The sequence below is a fragment of the Brassica napus genome, chromosome C9 (assembly GCF_020379485.1).
Source record: "Brassica napus cultivar Da-Ae chromosome C9, Da-Ae, whole genome shotgun sequence".
Classification (NCBI taxonomy): Eukaryota; Viridiplantae; Streptophyta; class Magnoliopsida; order Brassicales; family Brassicaceae; genus Brassica; species Brassica napus.
The window spans coordinates 48,837,351-48,854,482 of NC_063452.1; the positions used below are offsets into that span (position 1 = coordinate 48,837,351).

Below are 17,132 nucleotides of genomic sequence, written 5' to 3' on the forward strand. Positions count from 1 at the left end.
GCTCTAAAGGCCATTGATTGAAGGCTTGAAGCTAACTGCTTCACCTCGCCGCATCAGAGACACCTATGAGAATTTACTTCAGTCTATCTTCACACGTGTTTTTGGTGTTGCCTTCAATTTTCTAACCTGAAGACTCAGCCGAACCACTTGTCACATTAATCCCACGGAAAAACATGAAGTAGACTTGACCATAACAGTACACTTTTTTATCATATTGTCACAATTTTATTTTATTTTTACATTTGTAGTTAGAAAAATCACAAACATATAAAATAAATGTTCCATTGAAATTTGAGTCTCAGGAATTTTACATTTTCCGGAATTTTCCATAATAACTTACAAATAAAAAGGCTAAACAAATTAATGATGCAAAAGCTTAGATTAAATAAACATTGTTAATCAGAATACAACCCAATTCCATTTGCCAGACTCATCATGCAGAGCTCTGGCCTGACCCGGTTAACAGAAGCAACCGGGTCAGATGCATACAGGTTCTTCAGAACTGTTCAAAATAGATGATCCTCTGTTTGTCCTTTTACATACTCTGTTTCTCAATGTGTCGCACCGTTACTTTCACTACTCTGCCGCACCACCTGATCATTACCCTCCACGTCATCACCATCTTCATTTTCATCATCGTCACACGTACAGCTTTTTTCTACCGGCGTCGCCAAGTAAGTGGGGTTCACGTCTCCGGCCATAATCACCAAGAACTTCTCTGGCAAAGCTACAGCCTTCACCTCCTTCTCAGGTTTCGCATCTCCAGCTTCAAGATCTCTATCCCTGCTCTGGTTTTCCTCACCGTCGAGATAACCGGAGAGACGCCAATAAGAGCAAGCGAGGATTAGAAGAGCAAAGGCGATGAGACCAAGCATCGCAGCTAAACCACCGAAGAGATAAGGAACCGGTGAATGCCACGGCGAGTGAGGTCCTCCCATGGCTGTTCTGTTCCCGTCTACGTTTTCTCTTGGAGCGTAATATTGTCTCCCTTCCATTTTCTTACACCGAGAGAAAGAGAAAGAAAGAACTTCAAAATAAGTGGTTTTGAGATTTTTTTTTTTTACCTAATAGAAAATGTTTTGGTTAGAGGAGGAGAAATGTGACGAAAGGATTTATAGAAGACGAAAGTTGTTTTTGTTTTATATATTTTAATTGATTTAGAAATCCATATAGTATTTATAAATCCAAGTAAAATATGCAAATCCGGAGGTTTTTCCTCGGATTTGAGTCTTTGTATTTTTAACTAAAAAATCCAAACAAATCTATTATTAAATCAAATATATTAGTAAATCCGTACGATTGAATAACATTTGATTTGATATAGAATTTATGAATCATTAAACTAATAACACATGATTTTAATACATATTTGAAAATCATAGAACCAATAACACTAAATTTAGTTTGGATTTTCAAATCCATTAAAATACAACAACCAATAACCCTTACTAAAGAGAGAGCAAGGGAGTTAACGTTGTGGATTGTGTGTAACGTATAATCCATTTTATTATTTTGCGTATTGGATTCTTTTTGGTTCATTAGTTTTTTTTCTTTTCATTTTGAGTGTTTTGGAAGACCACTCTCCCATCCATCTTTATTGTTTTCAATCTTTATTGTTTTATAATAAAAATCATAAAATAGAAATAGACTTTTGTTCCAATGTATTTTTTTTTTATAATAGAGGACTGCTATATTTTTTATACTAAAATAATGTTATTTTTTCTTCTATGTTTAAAGATAAAAATTAGCATTGTTATACAGTAGAAGAAAATATAGCATTATTTAGTAGATAATATATTTGGCAAAAACACTTCTCTATTTCTATTTACAGTTTCTTTATTAAGTATTAAAAAAAGAAATGGGTTGGAGATGCTTTGATGTGAAAAAGAAAAAAAAAAAACGAATTCCGTTTACGTTTATGATGATTGTGTGGAGTCGTGACGTCATAACTATGCTTTGTATTCTTCTGTCCCGTTTGCTAAAGTAATTGAGGCGATGTAAAAGAATGTATAAACATCAACAAAATTTTATATGAACTCAAGAAGTTTAGATAAAATAAGTTTTGCTATTAATGGAGATTTATATTTGATGTATCAGCAAACACTCTTAATCGAGTAGTAATTTTTTCTGTAACATTTGCGGTTGTAGAGATTTTAAATTCATTTACAGTTTGTCAGTTTCTAAAACATACAGCTATTTCCTCAGTTTCTAAATTTACTTACATGCTTGAAATATATCACATGTTAATTGTTAATTTATCTTTTTCTAGAGTTATGAAAAGATATGATTATAAGAAAAATTCACATCAACAATTAATATATAAAATTATGACATCAAATTAGTGACTTCTTTGTATTTACATTCGTATCCAATAAGAAATATCCATGTGACACCTAAAGTGTATGCAGAGATTCTAATTTTATGCGTATAGATAAGGTTATGCATGTGTATATAGCGAGCCGTCTAGGTATGAGTTTGCGTTGGTTAGTTAGTTAGGTGATTAGTTGGGACCCAAATTAAGGTGGTGTGTTTCTTAATCAGTATTCCTTACTGCTTTTCAGCTTAATTAGTGGATGTTTTCCGAAAATATCTTAGTATCAATCATTTTTTTAAAGATAAACAATTGTTTGAACCGAGACCGTCGATAAACTAGTAAAGAGAAAAGGACGAGTTATCGTCAGTGGATCAAGACAAAGACGTGTTTTATTAGATCAAGTGAACGCTCAGTCGTATTACAAGAAGGGGAAAACAAGGAAATGAACCGGCAAAAGCTGGTTTGCCGGAGAATACAAGTCGGCGAGAATAAGATGTAAAACCCTAGTTTCTAGCCGAAAGTAAGTGTGTGGTGATTTGCGGATCACTTCATCGTTGTCTCTCTTCCTTCTTTTATAGACGGTCTTCTATTGACCTAATTCGACTTGACGTAACGGGCATTCTCGACGATTGGGCCGAGGTGTCGGGCCGTTGAACCGAGTCGTCGAGCCGAAGACTTTCGGTCGTTCGTTCTACCGGCTAAAAGTAGTCCGAAGTCGAGTCGACTACTGGCTCGCGAGTCGACGAGACGAGCTCATCTGTTTTGATCATGTGTCAGGACAATCATCATGTGAACCTTTTGGGAGGTCAGACCCATACCCAACAACAAGGGAATTGTAATATATGTAATCACTAATTATAACACCTAAGCACTGTTATGTAATAGATAAATAGCAACCAACCATTTAGATAGTGTCGAATCCACTGAAGCAACCTCGAATAAACTATGGCATGACTGTATGCTAATATCTGCGTAGTAGTATGTTATGCTATAAATAGTCGCACTTTTTAAGCAGCTTAAAATCAACGAGGCATGAAGATAGATTCTAATTAGAAGGGGAAATTTTTTATCGATGATAGATAACTAGTGATCCTCTGAACTATCTATACATTGATAACATATATGCATGATTCTACAGAAAAGGGAATAGAAAAACACAATCAAACGAAATACGGATTAGACCTTGTCTAAAGATCAAACACTCACATGTATTTTTTGTAGATATTTTTTCTTTAACAAAATAAAAGTATCACAATACTAAAAGGGGGATAATATCTAATTCTAGCCTGTCCACGTCAGCATAAATAATCCTCCAATCAGAACATTTTGTTTTCGGGCTGGGCTTAAATTTTTTCCTGAATTGACTTATGCGTGTGGGCTTCTTTTGATTTGGTATTGGGCTTTTAGATCATCTAATAATTAGACATAGGTCTACGATGCGGAGCTGAAGTCGCGTGTCTCTTCTCGCCTCCTCTACCACTTCGTCTTCTCTCTTCTCCTCTGCCACTTCGGCTTCTCCCCCTAAACCATTTCGACTGAGTTTTAATCGATCCATCAATACTCCTTCTTTATGGTTTCGTTTCAGCTCCTTTTTTCCACCTTCTTTATATACCCAGAAGCTTATAATTTCCTGATGTCGCAGAGTTAGCTGATGTCGTTAAGCATTTCTCTGCTAAGTATGGCAAAGATTTTGTTTCAGCTGCTGTTGGGTTGCAGACAGATTCTTGTGTGAGCCGTTTGGTGAGTTTTGGTTGCTTGTGTTGTTGTTTTCTTTTCTCTGATGTTCGTAGGAGAGAGGCATCATTCTTGATGATGATGATGATGATTCTCTCTCTCTCTATGTATGCTTAGTTGGTGGATAAACTGTCGGTTAAAGCTCCTGATGGTCCAACGAAGAACAAAATTTTGAAAGAAATTGCTACGGAGCATAATGTAACATGGGAACCAGAATCTTTGGTTGAGCCAGATCCAAAGGAGACTGTATTGATGGTCAGTAACTACATCTTCATTTCATAGCCTAAGCTTCACCAGTCTGTTTCTTTAGTATAAGTTTCCTCAATGGCATTTTCAATTTCTTTGAGCAGAGTGGAGCAAGTTCCTCTCAGTCCGTGAGTGGAATAAACTCATATTCTTCAAGAATCCAAACAATGAACCTCAAGAGTTTCAAGCTCCATCTACTGCTAACGTGGAGCAGAACTTTTATGAAACTGGCAGAATATCTTCCAGCCGCACTGCTTCTACTGATCACTATCGTCAAGATCCAAGACCTTCTGGTTAGTTTTTTTTCATAAAAAAAAACTTTTTGTTTAATGTTTGTTCTATCTGTGTTGAAGCGTTAGATGTAACAAATCGTTTCTTCTTTTATACATGAGATAAGAATGGTGGCAGAGAGCACATACCCTCATCCAGGTTATGTGGATTCATCTCCATACGAAACAAAATTTTCTGATGCTACGACTGCTGCACATGCAGCTGATGAATCTGCTGAAAGAGTGAGTTTTGCTGCACGTGCAGCTGCTGAGCTTTCAAGTAAAGAAAGGATGAGGATGACGATGCAGAGTTCCACAGAGTCGCCAAACTCATCCTCTTATGATAATATAAGAAACGAACCTTCACATAGACATAGTAGCTCAAAGTGCAAAGCGGAGGTTTTGTTAAAGAAGAAATGCCAAGAAGCATTTATAGGGAAGAAGAAGATCAATCTACTACCAGGGCAGAGCTTTCTAAGAAAAATGTTGATGAACAATCAGAAAATGCTTCATGGAAGAGAGGTCATTCTCGAGATAACTCATTGGAGATGAGGCAGAGTGATTCCTTTGCTAAAGTAGGCAGAGCGAAGCAGCAGCCAATTAAAGATGATGTCAACGATAGCTGTTCAGAAGATGTTCAGCTCAAGAAACAGTCAAGCTTGGCATCATCGAGTTCACACACAAGCTATGTTTCTGATGACAATAACATCATCTTTGAGGATAAACGATTTCAGAGCACTGTTGAAGATACAGAGAGAAAGAGTCATGGTCATGATGTTGCTCCAGTCATGGTCACGGCTGATAAAAGTATATTATCAGTTTTTGTTTTATGTTGCCTTAGTAGATTATTTATGGATTGGGTTTGAATTTATGAACCTTTATAAATATTTTATAAATGATTTTAAACATTTTTAAATGATTTATAATGTCAGTTTTAGTTTTTGGAAATTTAAAGTATTTATGAAAATGGTTATCTCTTAAAGATAAATTTAAATAATGATATCAAATTTGGGGTAAAAGCTAAAATTAAAATTCTTTCGGAAATCATAACATACATTTGTTTCTCCAAAAATTCTAAAAAAGGATGTTCATGTCTAATTGGAGCTTCTAATGTTTATTCCTTCCATATATTTAAATTTATTTTTTCAAAAGAAATTTTGGTTCATACACTATTATGCGTTGTATTTAATTAGAAAACAGTTTATCCATAATTGTGTTTCAATTTACAGAAGTCCAACGCCAAATAAGACTTATTTAATATAATGTTATCAAAATTATATTAGAACAAATTTACAAAAACAACATCTACGCATTCTAAGAAAACTTTTTTTTTTTGGTTTACCCCAGAAGGCGTAGATTCACCAGCCAATTATAGCATGTCATATCATATTTAATTTTTTTAGAAAAAGCAAAATAACAAAATTTTGTTAAGTTATATTGTGCTTTTAAAATAAAAAAAAGTAAAAAATAAATTAAAAAAATAGTACTAGCTACAAAGAATGAGTTTTTTTTAAAACATTATTAACGCTGTCAATAAAATTACACTAAATCCTAAAGTCTAACCATTAAACCCTAAACCATTGGGTAAATCATAAACTCTAAATCATAAACATTAAACAATAAATCCTAAACACTAAATCCTAAACGCCGTCATTAAAACTCTAAATCTTAGCCCTAAACCCTAGGGTTTAGGATTTACCCTATAGTTTAGGGTTTACCCAAGGGTTTAGAGTTTACCCAAAGATTTAGGGTTTACCCAAAGATTAAGGGTTTACCCAAGGGTTTAGAATTTACCCAAAAATTTAAGATTTAGTTTTTACGGTTTAATGTTTAGGATTTAGGGTTTATTGTTTTGATAACTGCGTTAACAATGGTTAAAAAAAATTTGTACTATTTTTTTTTTTTTACTTTTTTTTTATTTTAAAAACATAATATAATTTGGCGAATTCTTATTATTTTGTTTCTTTTTTTTTCAACTACTGAATATGAGCTCGCAGACTTTTATTGGTCGGTGAATAAATAATTTTTCTAAGAAATATCAAAGTACTTATCAATAATTTTTCTATATTTAAATTATTGGTCACTAATAATAGTATTATTACTTCACTTCCAATAAATATTAATATTATTTTATAATTTAATATTTTTACGATTTAATAATGCATAGACAAATTTTAAACGGTTTCAGTTCTAAAACGGTTATCAATCATCGATTTTATAAAATTTACGTAAAACAATAATAATAAATGCCGGTGCATTATTAAACAAATTTTTTTTGTTCTGATGTGTTTTACTTATATGAAATTTTGATCCCTAAAATGTTTCAAATCTTATACAGAAGTAAAGTTTGCCAAACATAATAAAAGAAAAGTAATTCAAACTATCTTCCTAATTTTACTGTGAAAGTCAGGTTACTCTTTTTCATTTCATATAATAGAAACTTATTTGAGATTAATATAAATAAAAATTTAAAACGAGAAATAGAATTTTAAAACTAAATTTCCTCATTTATACAAAAGATTTACCATGAAAGTAAAAATAGTAAGTTGCAATTGATCAAATAAACACAATTAATCTTAAATTAAGATGATAATTTACATGTGATAAAATATGAAAAAATTAAAAGTATATTATCCGCGCGTAGCGCAGAAAAATAATCTAGTATATTTAATAGGGAATTTTGATCCAGTAATTAAAAAAACAAATATTTCACCAACTTCCCTCCTTTTCTTTTTCTTCCTATCTCTCCCTGCCTTCTTACTACAAATCTAATATTTTCTCCAATATAGTCATTCATCAAATTTACCCTATTTAATAAATATCAACATAAAACGCAAGCCTCAGTTTATTTTATTCAACTGTTATGATTGAAACATTTTAAATTGTTTACTTCAAGCCAGATCAATTTAATCCTAAAAACAGAATGAATGAACGAAACTGTTTTAAATTTATAAATCAAATCGATATAATCTAACAAAGATGATGTAAAATTGAATTAAAACCTCATTAAACTATTTTTGTAATTTCCAAGAACTAGAATTCAAACCTAATTTAAAATGTATTTACTTATCGGATAACCATCCAATTTCCCCAATTGTATTTTTTTGTTACCATAGATCACGTAGAACGAAAAACTTTGTTGATGAAAAACGCATATGGCAGCTCACCCAACACCATTGTATGCTTCAACAAGTGACTATCGGTTTTATGATTAAGAAAATCTTATGTAGCAGAATGATCACTCTAACAAGAACATACCTAATATTAAAAAGGAAAAAAGACCATACCAAATTTTACGACCTCGAAGCCCCCTTATTCCAATAGTTTGACTAAGAGTTCATTAATGCTTTTACACCGGAAGGTCTGGGGCTCAAATCCCAGAAAACGCAAATTATGCAGATTATGGAAAAAAATAGTTACAAGAGGTCTTCAACATGGTGCATGGCGTATCATCGAACATGGATCTCATAGGATGGCTCGAAGTGATGCAGTCAGACGTGCATTCTCATATGATGGTAGAATTGCCGGCTGTAAAATCGTTTATGTAATATTTCTCATCGCTGTAATAACATAATTAATCAGACGTTAAAAAAAATTACGTTTAAATATTATTTTAGTGTAATTAAAGGAATACAATATATAGGTATATACACATTAAAAAGGGAAAGTGCAAAACCAAACGGAGAAAGCTGGAAACAACATATATCAAACCATATCCCTCAGGGGTCAACTATCTCATCAATGCTAACTAAATATATAACTTGAAAAATATTGTGAGAAAACTAAAAGGGTCCCCCACATTGTTGCACAGTCTATTTGGATCAAAATTTATTTTAGACATGCACATAATATCCATAACCCGAAATCCGAATCGAACCCGAAACGAAAAACCCGATCCGTATCCGGTCCGAAATGTAAAAAAAATGCGAATGGATCTTGTAAGGTGGTACAAAACATATCCGAACCCGAAGTGTTATTAACCAAACCCGAACGGGTAACCCAAAAAACCAAAAAAACCGAAAAATCCGAAAAATATCCTAAGAAACCAATACGAGTGTCCAAAATAATATACAATATAATTATATGAAACATGAATATATACTTCAAATATTCAATTTCATATTTATTTTGATATGTTATCTAACAATAAGTATTTAAAATTTAAATAATTACCTTAAATACTTAATTATATATAAATAAATATATATTTCTTATGTTTTACTTTTAAATTTTAGATTTTATTTCGGGCATATCCGAACCGATCCGATATAACCCGAATCCGAATGATATATGATTACTTTATGGGTTCTATGATGTGATGCAAAACCGACCTAAACCCGATGTGTTATATCCAAACCCAACCCGTAATTGTAAATTTAGTAGAATGGGACCTAAGAAGTGTTATAAAAGAGAACCAAAATCCAAAAAACCCGATCCGAACGCCAACGGATACCCGAACGCCCAGACCTACTTTATTTGGTCAAGTTCCTATCATTTGCATTTTCCTGTTTAGTCAAACAAATTGAGAAAACGATTAGAACAACTGAAAACAACACAACTCTGTCTTTAAGATGTTCATATCTTCCACATCATCAGCTTGTTTCGGTTCTAAAAAATGTTAAAAGCTACCGTTCAAGTTTTACTCAACTCGTTTTAAGACATCATAATAATGTATATTTTAAGAAAAAATGTTAAACTTTGTGTGTTTACTGTCTGATACTATAGTTAAAAATAACTGACTACATTTTTCCGGTACCCAAACAGAATTAGCAACTAGTACCAACTAACAGTAGAAAATTTTAAAATTTTGACAGGAAATTATTTTCCGCTACTCACATTAAAACTTATCTATCTAAACCAGCATAATCACCAGTAATCTTTTATTTTCACATTTTAAAAAATCAAATTCGTCCTATATAAATCATTCAAATGACAAATCTGTAGTTGCAAGCATTTTTGGATTTTCTATATTTTGATGTTATTCACAGCAAATTCACTCACATTCCCACATATAGCGGAAACCATGTGATTGTGAACAACAGAACATTTTGATCGTTGCTAAAAAAAAAAAGAACATTTTGATCACCCAAATTCACTCAAAGTAGTATCTGTTTTTGCTCGAGAAAAAACTACAAACTATTTTCTATATATTATTTTTACGGTAAATCATTCCTCTATTATGATACTATATTTCTTTAAATTCTGAAAATAAGTGCTATTTTATTTGTTACGTGGAAAATTTATTCCAAGCCATACATCTTCTCGAGGTTTCCTGGCAGTGAATTTGAAAGGAATGTTTGTTGTGTTTATTCTTGTCGCCGTGCGAAATTTCGTACTATTCGTATGAATAAATATGTAACAGAATAATGATTTGTTGGAAATATTTGAATAGATAATTGACTAAAGGGTCCATTTCTCAGCGTCAGCTTCCACTCAGAGGTACACGTCAAGGAGAACGATAATTCCATCTCCAATCACTTAAAATGTTTTGTCTATTCCAATCACTTGCGTTACGTCCTCATTTCCGCACTATTGTTCTTTTTATTTAATTTTACCATCAATGATAGAGATTTAAGATATAATAGTTATATTTAATGAGTCCACTTATATTTAATATGTGTCTATATAATGGAACATTTATATATTAAAAACTTACAAAGCAAACAATGTTTTTTTTTTTTGAGAAAAGACTTTACTTTTATAAACTAAATGGCCTTTAAAGCAATTGTTTTGGGTTTGAACCCAATACATAAAGATACTAACCAAAAAGGACCTATGGACCTAGCCCTATTCGAATTGCAATTGAACCGAAAATGAAGAGGCAGTTAGTGACAGAGAAAAACAGAGAGTCACCGAGAGATGATCATCGATCAAACCAAAGCCGGAGCATTGAGGAGGAGAGTCGGGGGTTTTCATCTCGGAAGCCTGAGATGCGGTTTCTGATGAGCAAGTCGGCTTGCCTTTCGAGAGACGCAGTTGACCGAAACTGCTGCCGATGGAGACGGTTGTTGCGTTCAGTCCAGAGGAGGTATATGGAGGCTTTCCATGCGATGAGGATGAGTGATCGATGGAATTTTGGGAGGGAGGATGCCTGTAGGCTGCATAGACCAGTATCCCAATTCCTAGAAGGCGTCCAGTTTGTCTTTCTTGCCAGACCCGACCATAGATTCCACGAGTAGGAGCATTCAAAAAACAGGTGGTTTCTTGATTCTGAAGCGCTATTACATAGAATACAAGCTGGGTCTGTTGGGATCCCCCAGTTTTGCATCCTGTCTTTCGTGGGGCAGCGATTCAAAGTAATGAGCCAGGCGAGAAAGTTATGTCTAGGTATACCTCTGGATGACCAGATAGAAGCATGCCAAAGGACCCTTTGTTGATGGGGCCTGATCTCATTATAAACCTGACCTGTTGAGAAAGTTGATAGCGGCGAGCCAAGGGGAGACCAAGTGTATTCATCATTCACTTCTGAGAGGGTGATAGTAGAGAGGTGAATGTGGAGGTTAAGTTGGGCTTCTGATCGGGGTTGAGGAAGAAGCCACCTACCTTGCTGGAAGAGATCATGGAGGGTGGCAGATGCTCTGATACCGAGGCTAGTAGTAGGCGCCAAACCAAAGTATTGTCGCAGGTTGCCATAGGGACTCCAATTATCTGACCAGAACCGACAATTCTTCCCACTGCCAGGTACAATTTTGATCCAATTATAGACATAATCTCTTACTCTTAGGATATTTTTGGTGGATGAGGAATGAGTTTGCTTTTCTCTTAGTGTCCACAGGTTGCTCAGATCACCTGAGAGAACATTTTGAATGAACCAGGCCACCCAAATGGAACCCGCTCTGAAGAATAGTACCCACAACAGCTTGATGGAGCAAGCTTTATTCCACCACACCAAGTTCCTGATCCCAAGCCCTCCTTCATCTTTTGACAGTGTGACCGTTTCCCAAGATACTCTTGCAGAGTGAGAGCCTTCCGATGATCCTTTCCAAAGGTAAGCCCCACACAGAGAATTTATGATTTCTATGCACTTCTTAGGGATTGTGAATGTTGAGCACCAGAAATTCGATATTCCTGCTATCACTGTATTGATCAGTAATAACCTTCCCGCAAAAGATAGTGTTTTTGCAGTCCAGCTATTAATTTTGTTCTTGACCTGTTGAATAAGGGGCTCGCAGTTAGCTAATGACAGTTTCCTTGTGCAGAGAGGGACGCCCAAGTAGCGAACAGGCAACATCCCTCTAGAAAGCCCACACTCCTCTTCAATTTGTTCGATTTCAGCCTGGTGGACACCGGTTGTGAAGAAGCATGTTTTGGTAATGCTTACCGTTAGCCCTGATGCCTGCTTGAAAGCTTCTAGGACTTCAAGCACATTCTTAACAGACTGGAGAGAGCCGTCGCAAAAGATAAGAAGGTCGTCGGCGAAGCACAGGTGCGTTAGTTTTGTGTCTTTACAAGCATGGTGATAGCCAAATTTACCTTCTTCAGCAGCTTTATCTAACATAAGTGATAGACAATTCATTGCAATGACAAATAGGTATGGCGATAAAGGATCTCCCTGCCTGAGTCCTCTATTGCTTTTGAAGTAGCCTTGAACTGTCCCGTTGAAGCCAATCATAAAGCTAGGAGTAGAGATACACACTTGGATCCACTGGATAAGAGTTTGCGGTAACCCCATCCCCTGAAGGCAGCTGAAAATGAATCTCCAGTTGACTGTATCAAATGCTTTGGCAATATCCACCTTCAAGGTAATTCTACTCGGACCTTTATCTCTGTGGTAACCATGGACTATCTCCGAGGCTAATACCGTGTTCTCCACTAGCAAGCGAACCTGAACAAATGCAGTCTGGTTGGGGAGGATCATGTTGGGAAGAAGGGGCTTGAGGCGCTTCACCCAGAGCTTGGAGATGAGTTTGTAGATGGTGTTGCAGCAGGAGATAGGTCGATAGTCTCCAATGGCAGAGGCACCCAAATGTTTAGGTAGGAGAGAGAGGATGGTGGCGTTAGAGGCTGGTGGTAAGTGACATGTGCGGAAGAAAGAGCTGATCCCAGACAGAACATCAATCCCCACAATTGGCCATGCTGCTTTGAAAAACCCCGAAGTGAGTCCATCAGGGCCCGAGGATTTGTTGGGGTTGATTTTGAATAAAGTTGAAGTAATGTCTTCTGCTACCGGGAAGGAGATTAAGGAGTTGTGAAGCTCTTGGGGGCAACGGTAGTCAGTTAGGTTCTGTATCCAGAGCGGGGAAGAAGTAGTGATAGGAAGGAATGGGGGAGCAAGGATGTTTTCGAAGTGAGATATAGCGATTTGGCCCATCGCTATAGGGTCCAAAATGATGTCTCCATTGGCTAGGCAGAATGAGCGGATGGAATTATTGGAGTTGCGGACTTGAGTAAGGCGGTGGAAGAAAGAAGTGTTGTGATCACCCTCTTTTAACCAACAAATGCGAGACCTTTGCCGGAAATAGCTCTCCTCTATGGATCGTAAGAAGACTAGCTTTGCCATGACTGTTATCTCTTCCTGAAAGTTGGCACTGGTCGGGTCTGTTAGAGCTTTCACCTGCACAGTTTGAAGCAACAAGTTAGTTTCTCTCACTCTCTCTTGAATATTGGAAAAGTTATCTCTATTTATTTTTTTTTAACACTCTTTTTATTTGCTTAAGTTTCCAACAGAGATGAGAAAGATCCAATCCTGCTCCTCCGAGTTGATTCCATTCCGGACCAACCAATTGGCAGAAATCTGGGTGTTTGGTTAGGAAGTTATAGAACTTGAAGGGTTTGGTTCCTGCTCTAGGAAGGTCCACAGCAAGGTCAAGGATAGCTGGGCTATGATCTGAGACTTCAGGGGCTAGGAAATTTGCTTGGCTGTGAGGGTGGGAAGCAATCCACGGGTGGTTGACAAGGAAACGGTCAAGTTTCTTGGCTACAGGGTAGTTAGGACATTTGTTGGACCAGGTGAAGAGGGGGCCGAGGTAGCGTAAGTCAAAGAGGCCAAGCTGGGTTAGAGTGTTTCAGAATTCAGTCATGGGAGGGTCAAGATGGTTCACAGTTGGGCTAGAGTGTTCAGCAAAGTGGGTGATCTGATTGAAGTCGCCTCCAACGACCCAAGGGCAGATGTCTAACTGATGGAGCTGTTGGATAGAAAGAAGATCTACCCAAAGATCCGCACGGTCTGATGCAAGGTTTGCAGGGTAGATGGCTGTAAATATGAATTTTATGGTTCCAGCAATGTTGACCTCGCAGGTTAGAGACTGTCTAGATTGGTGGAGAATAGAGACAGACGTAGGGTTTTTCCAAATAATGATAATGCGTCCATCTGGATCAGAAGCATGGTTTGAGGTAAAGCTCCAATCCTTACAGACCTTCGACATTACGTGGTTCAATTGCACTTCTTTGATATGAGTCTCCAAGAGAGCTCCAAAAAATACTTGATGACTAGCTATCCAATTATTTACAGGTTGGTGCTTATCCGGGTCATTTAGGCCACAGACATTCCAAAAAAAATGCTTTAGCACTCATAGGAATTGATGAGAGGCTTCCTCGAAAGGAAGGGAAAGCTCATCAGCAGTAGAAGATAAAAGCAGAGGGAGGGGTAATGAAGGAAGGATAGGAGGAGGGGAGACTTTAGTGGGGGAGGGGGAGAAAGCTGAGAAAGGGAATTTCGAGAGGTTGGAAGGATCTGAAGTTTCAGTGAGTTTGATGGATTTGTTGTGGGGGGCATCGAGCAAAGCGAAGGGATTGAAAATGGTTAGGGCAGGAGGAGATAAGGGGGATGGTCTCTTTAAGGAGGATTTTGGTTTGAAAGGGATGGTTCTGCGGTCAGGGTTGGAGGAGATGGTTACAAAGGGAACAGAGTCAGAAGGTTCAGGTGGATTAGATGTGGAGGGGAGGAATGGGTCAGGAGAGATTGCTGGGTGGGAAGTGGATGGGAGAGAAGGGGATAGAATTTCTTGAAGGTCTTTCTCAAACGACAAGTCTACCGGATCAGCAAGTGGGGGCTCAGTAGCACTAGTAAGGGTCTTTATTGCTGCCTCATCAGTTCCGGAGTTATCGCTAACTGCTGCATCTTTTGAGTTGTTGTTTTTGTCTACATCTTTAGGAACCTCAGGGACAGTAGGTGCGGATTTCTCCTTTTCTATCCAAGTTGGGTTTGCGTGGAGGCAATCTTTCATGATGTGACCAAGTTCCCGACAGTTGGAGCATGTCGGAGGAACCCAAGGGTAAGTGACTTCCACTGACATAATATTACCATTGGTTCTTCTCAATTCTATCAATTCTAGCAGTGGCTTAGATAAGTCTGCTTCAATCTTCACATGGGCTAAGTCAAGATCAGTAAGGTTCCAACCAAATCCCACTCCTTCATTAATCTATTGGGATTATTTTCACTACTAATTGTATATGCGAATAAAACCCATAGGTTCTGGATTCGATGGGTGTATTATGCCAATCATAACAGTGTTTAAGAGGATTCACAATTATAAAATAACATATAACTAAGTTCATTTGCGAACTCTTTTATCAACTAGCGTGATCAGTTGTGGTGTTGGGGATTTTCCATGCTTCCCCAGGCCTAGAAAATCTTCGAAATCCGCACGATTATAAATAATACATATTTGATAACAACTTTTGTATTCTCTCTCTTTTTTTAATTTAATTTTATATTACTAAAAAAATTAAATAATCACATTAAGCATATAACTAAAAAAAATATTTTCTTATATGTTATATTTTAGATTTTGTAAAACGACTATAAATTACTAAAAATGGAAAAAATTCACAACGAAAATTTGTGATCAAAGGTTTAATTTTTTTTTCAATCAAGATAAAAATGATCATAAATCATATGAATATGAAGTCTCATTAATAGATATTCATATTATATATATATTAATATCATTTAAAATTAAATTATATACCATATAAAAATATATAACAATGCTAATTTCAAAATTTGCAATGAAATATTATTGAGATCTTAATATTTTAATTTTAAAATTTGTATTGATAAATCTCACATTAAAAGTTTTGTGATTAACATTTTAAATTTTTGTTACAGCAAATATACAAATGTTAATGAAATCATATGAGTAAGAAGTTTTAGTAATAAATATTTATATTAAAATATACAATATATATGTCAATATCACTAAAGTTTAATTATATACCATATAAAATAAATATATTTTTCTGATTTATTTACCAAAAATATGACTGTAAATAAACAAAATGTATTGATTTTGATTTATGTGCTTACTCTAATGTATATACTTTTATGTATACAAATTGTTTTTTAAGTAGGTGGTTTCTAATATATTATATGATCCTGACAATCCGAAAAATACAGTTCTTCAAATCAAAGTGATTTTTAATATTGGAAAAATTATATATATATATATATATATACATATTATTTCATTCAGATTAAATATTTTAATCTTGATTTTTATTCCTAATAAGCTTTTAATGAAATACTAGTTAAGACTCGCGCCTTGCGCATGATGAATATTGTATATATAAATTATTTTCACGTATTATGTTCTTTTATATATTATAAAATAATATATAAATTTATATATTTATATATATTGGGTAATTAAAAAGTCAGTAACTATTACGTAGATAATTAATGAATACGTAAATAAATGTTATTAATCCAAACAATTAATTTTTCTATTTTATATTTGTATATAATAAATTTAAATAATATATACATAGATATATGAGGGTTAAATGATGCGTTCTACTCATTAGTTTTTTTGATGATTTGTATCTTTTTATAATAAAATTTTTAAATCACTGATAACAAAAATTTCATTGTGCGATGTTTAAAAGTTTTAGTAATTTACAATTTTTTTAAAAAAAAATCAGTAAAATTTTTAAAATTTAAATATTAAGTTGTCAGTATTTGTTCAAAGCTTTTATCAAAAAAAAAAGTTCAAAGAAAATTTCAAAATTAAAATATTTATGTATTTTCTATGGTATATAGTTTAATTTAAAATATATTAACATAAACATGTAAATATATATATATTAATATTAATATTTATTAAGTTAGACTTCCTACTTACACGATTTTGTAATTATTTGTATCTTGTCATAAAAAAAAATTAAATCATGGATCATAAAAGTTTCTATGTGAGACTTTTTAAAATATTCAAAATATAACACATACGGAAAAATATAAAATTTTATTATATGGTTACTGTTGTTATTTAATTTATTTTAATAATTTAAAGTTAAAAATGATAGAAAATACACTAATTTGTATCAAACCTTTATTATCCAAAATTATTAATTTTTATATATAATCTAGCCTCATTAGGCAATTCCGTAATTTTTATTCAAGGAAATTATTGAGACATCAATAATTAATTTATGGTTAGTTTAGTAAAAAAATTATTAAATATTTAGATGGACCAACATATTTCTCTAAAGATTATAATAATCATTGTGGTGATAACACGTAGATACATCAAATGTTGTAATGCTTTTTTTTTTTTAATATATTGGAGATCATGAAAGGATTCTAAACACCTCCTTTTGAGTTTGTTCGAATAATGAAAGATTTGATCATT

At 34.5% G+C, this 17,132-nt stretch overlaps 2 protein-coding genes and 1 pseudogene across 2 annotated transcripts; 1 reads left to right on the top strand and 2 right to left on the bottom strand.

Moving 5' to 3' along the window:
- Window positions 1–266: 266 nt before the first annotated feature.
- LOC106399406 (protein GLUTAMINE DUMPER 3-like) lies at window positions 267–1,099 on the bottom strand. Its single transcript, XM_013839894.3, has one exon. The coding sequence runs from the start codon at window positions 993–995 to the stop codon at window positions 552–554; it is 444 nt and encodes a 147-aa protein (XP_013695348.1). The 5' UTR covers window positions 996–1,099; the 3' UTR covers window positions 267–551.
- Window positions 1,100–3,940: 2,841 nt separating this feature from the next.
- Window positions 3,941–8,934, top strand: LOC125592697 (annotated as a pseudogene).
- Window positions 8,935–10,426: 1,492 nt separating this feature from the next.
- Window positions 10,427–13,928, bottom strand: LOC125592698. The gene is made up of 3 exons (XM_048768061.1): window positions 13,605–13,928; window positions 13,284–13,553; window positions 10,427–13,117 (listed from the first exon to the last, which is right to left on the bottom strand). The coding sequence occupies exons 1-3, from the start codon at window positions 13,926–13,928 to the stop codon at window positions 10,427–10,429; spliced, it is 3,285 nt and encodes a 1,094-aa protein (XP_048624018.1).
- Between the last annotated feature and the right edge of the window lie 3,204 nt (window positions 13,929–17,132).

What these genes read in the sequence shown, in the direction of transcription:
- LOC125592698 (XM_048768061.1), bottom strand. Translation starts at nt 13,928, where the DNA reads ATGTCGAAGGTCTGTAAGGATTGGAGCTTTACCTCAAACCATGCTTCT. An exon ending in CTGAACACTCTAGCCCAACT is followed by an intron (nt 13,554 to 13,604) that starts GTGAACCATCTT and finishes ACTCTAACCCAG; the next exon opens with CTTGGCCTCTTTGACTTACG. An exon ending in ACCCAGATTTCTGCCAATTG is followed by an intron (nt 13,118 to 13,283) that starts GTTGGTCCGGAA and finishes CAAACTGTGCAG; the next exon opens with GTGAAAGCTCTAACAGACCC.
- LOC106399406 (XM_013839894.3), bottom strand. Translation starts at nt 995, where the DNA reads ATGGAAGGGAGACAATATTACGCTCCAAGAGAAAACGTAGACGGGAAC.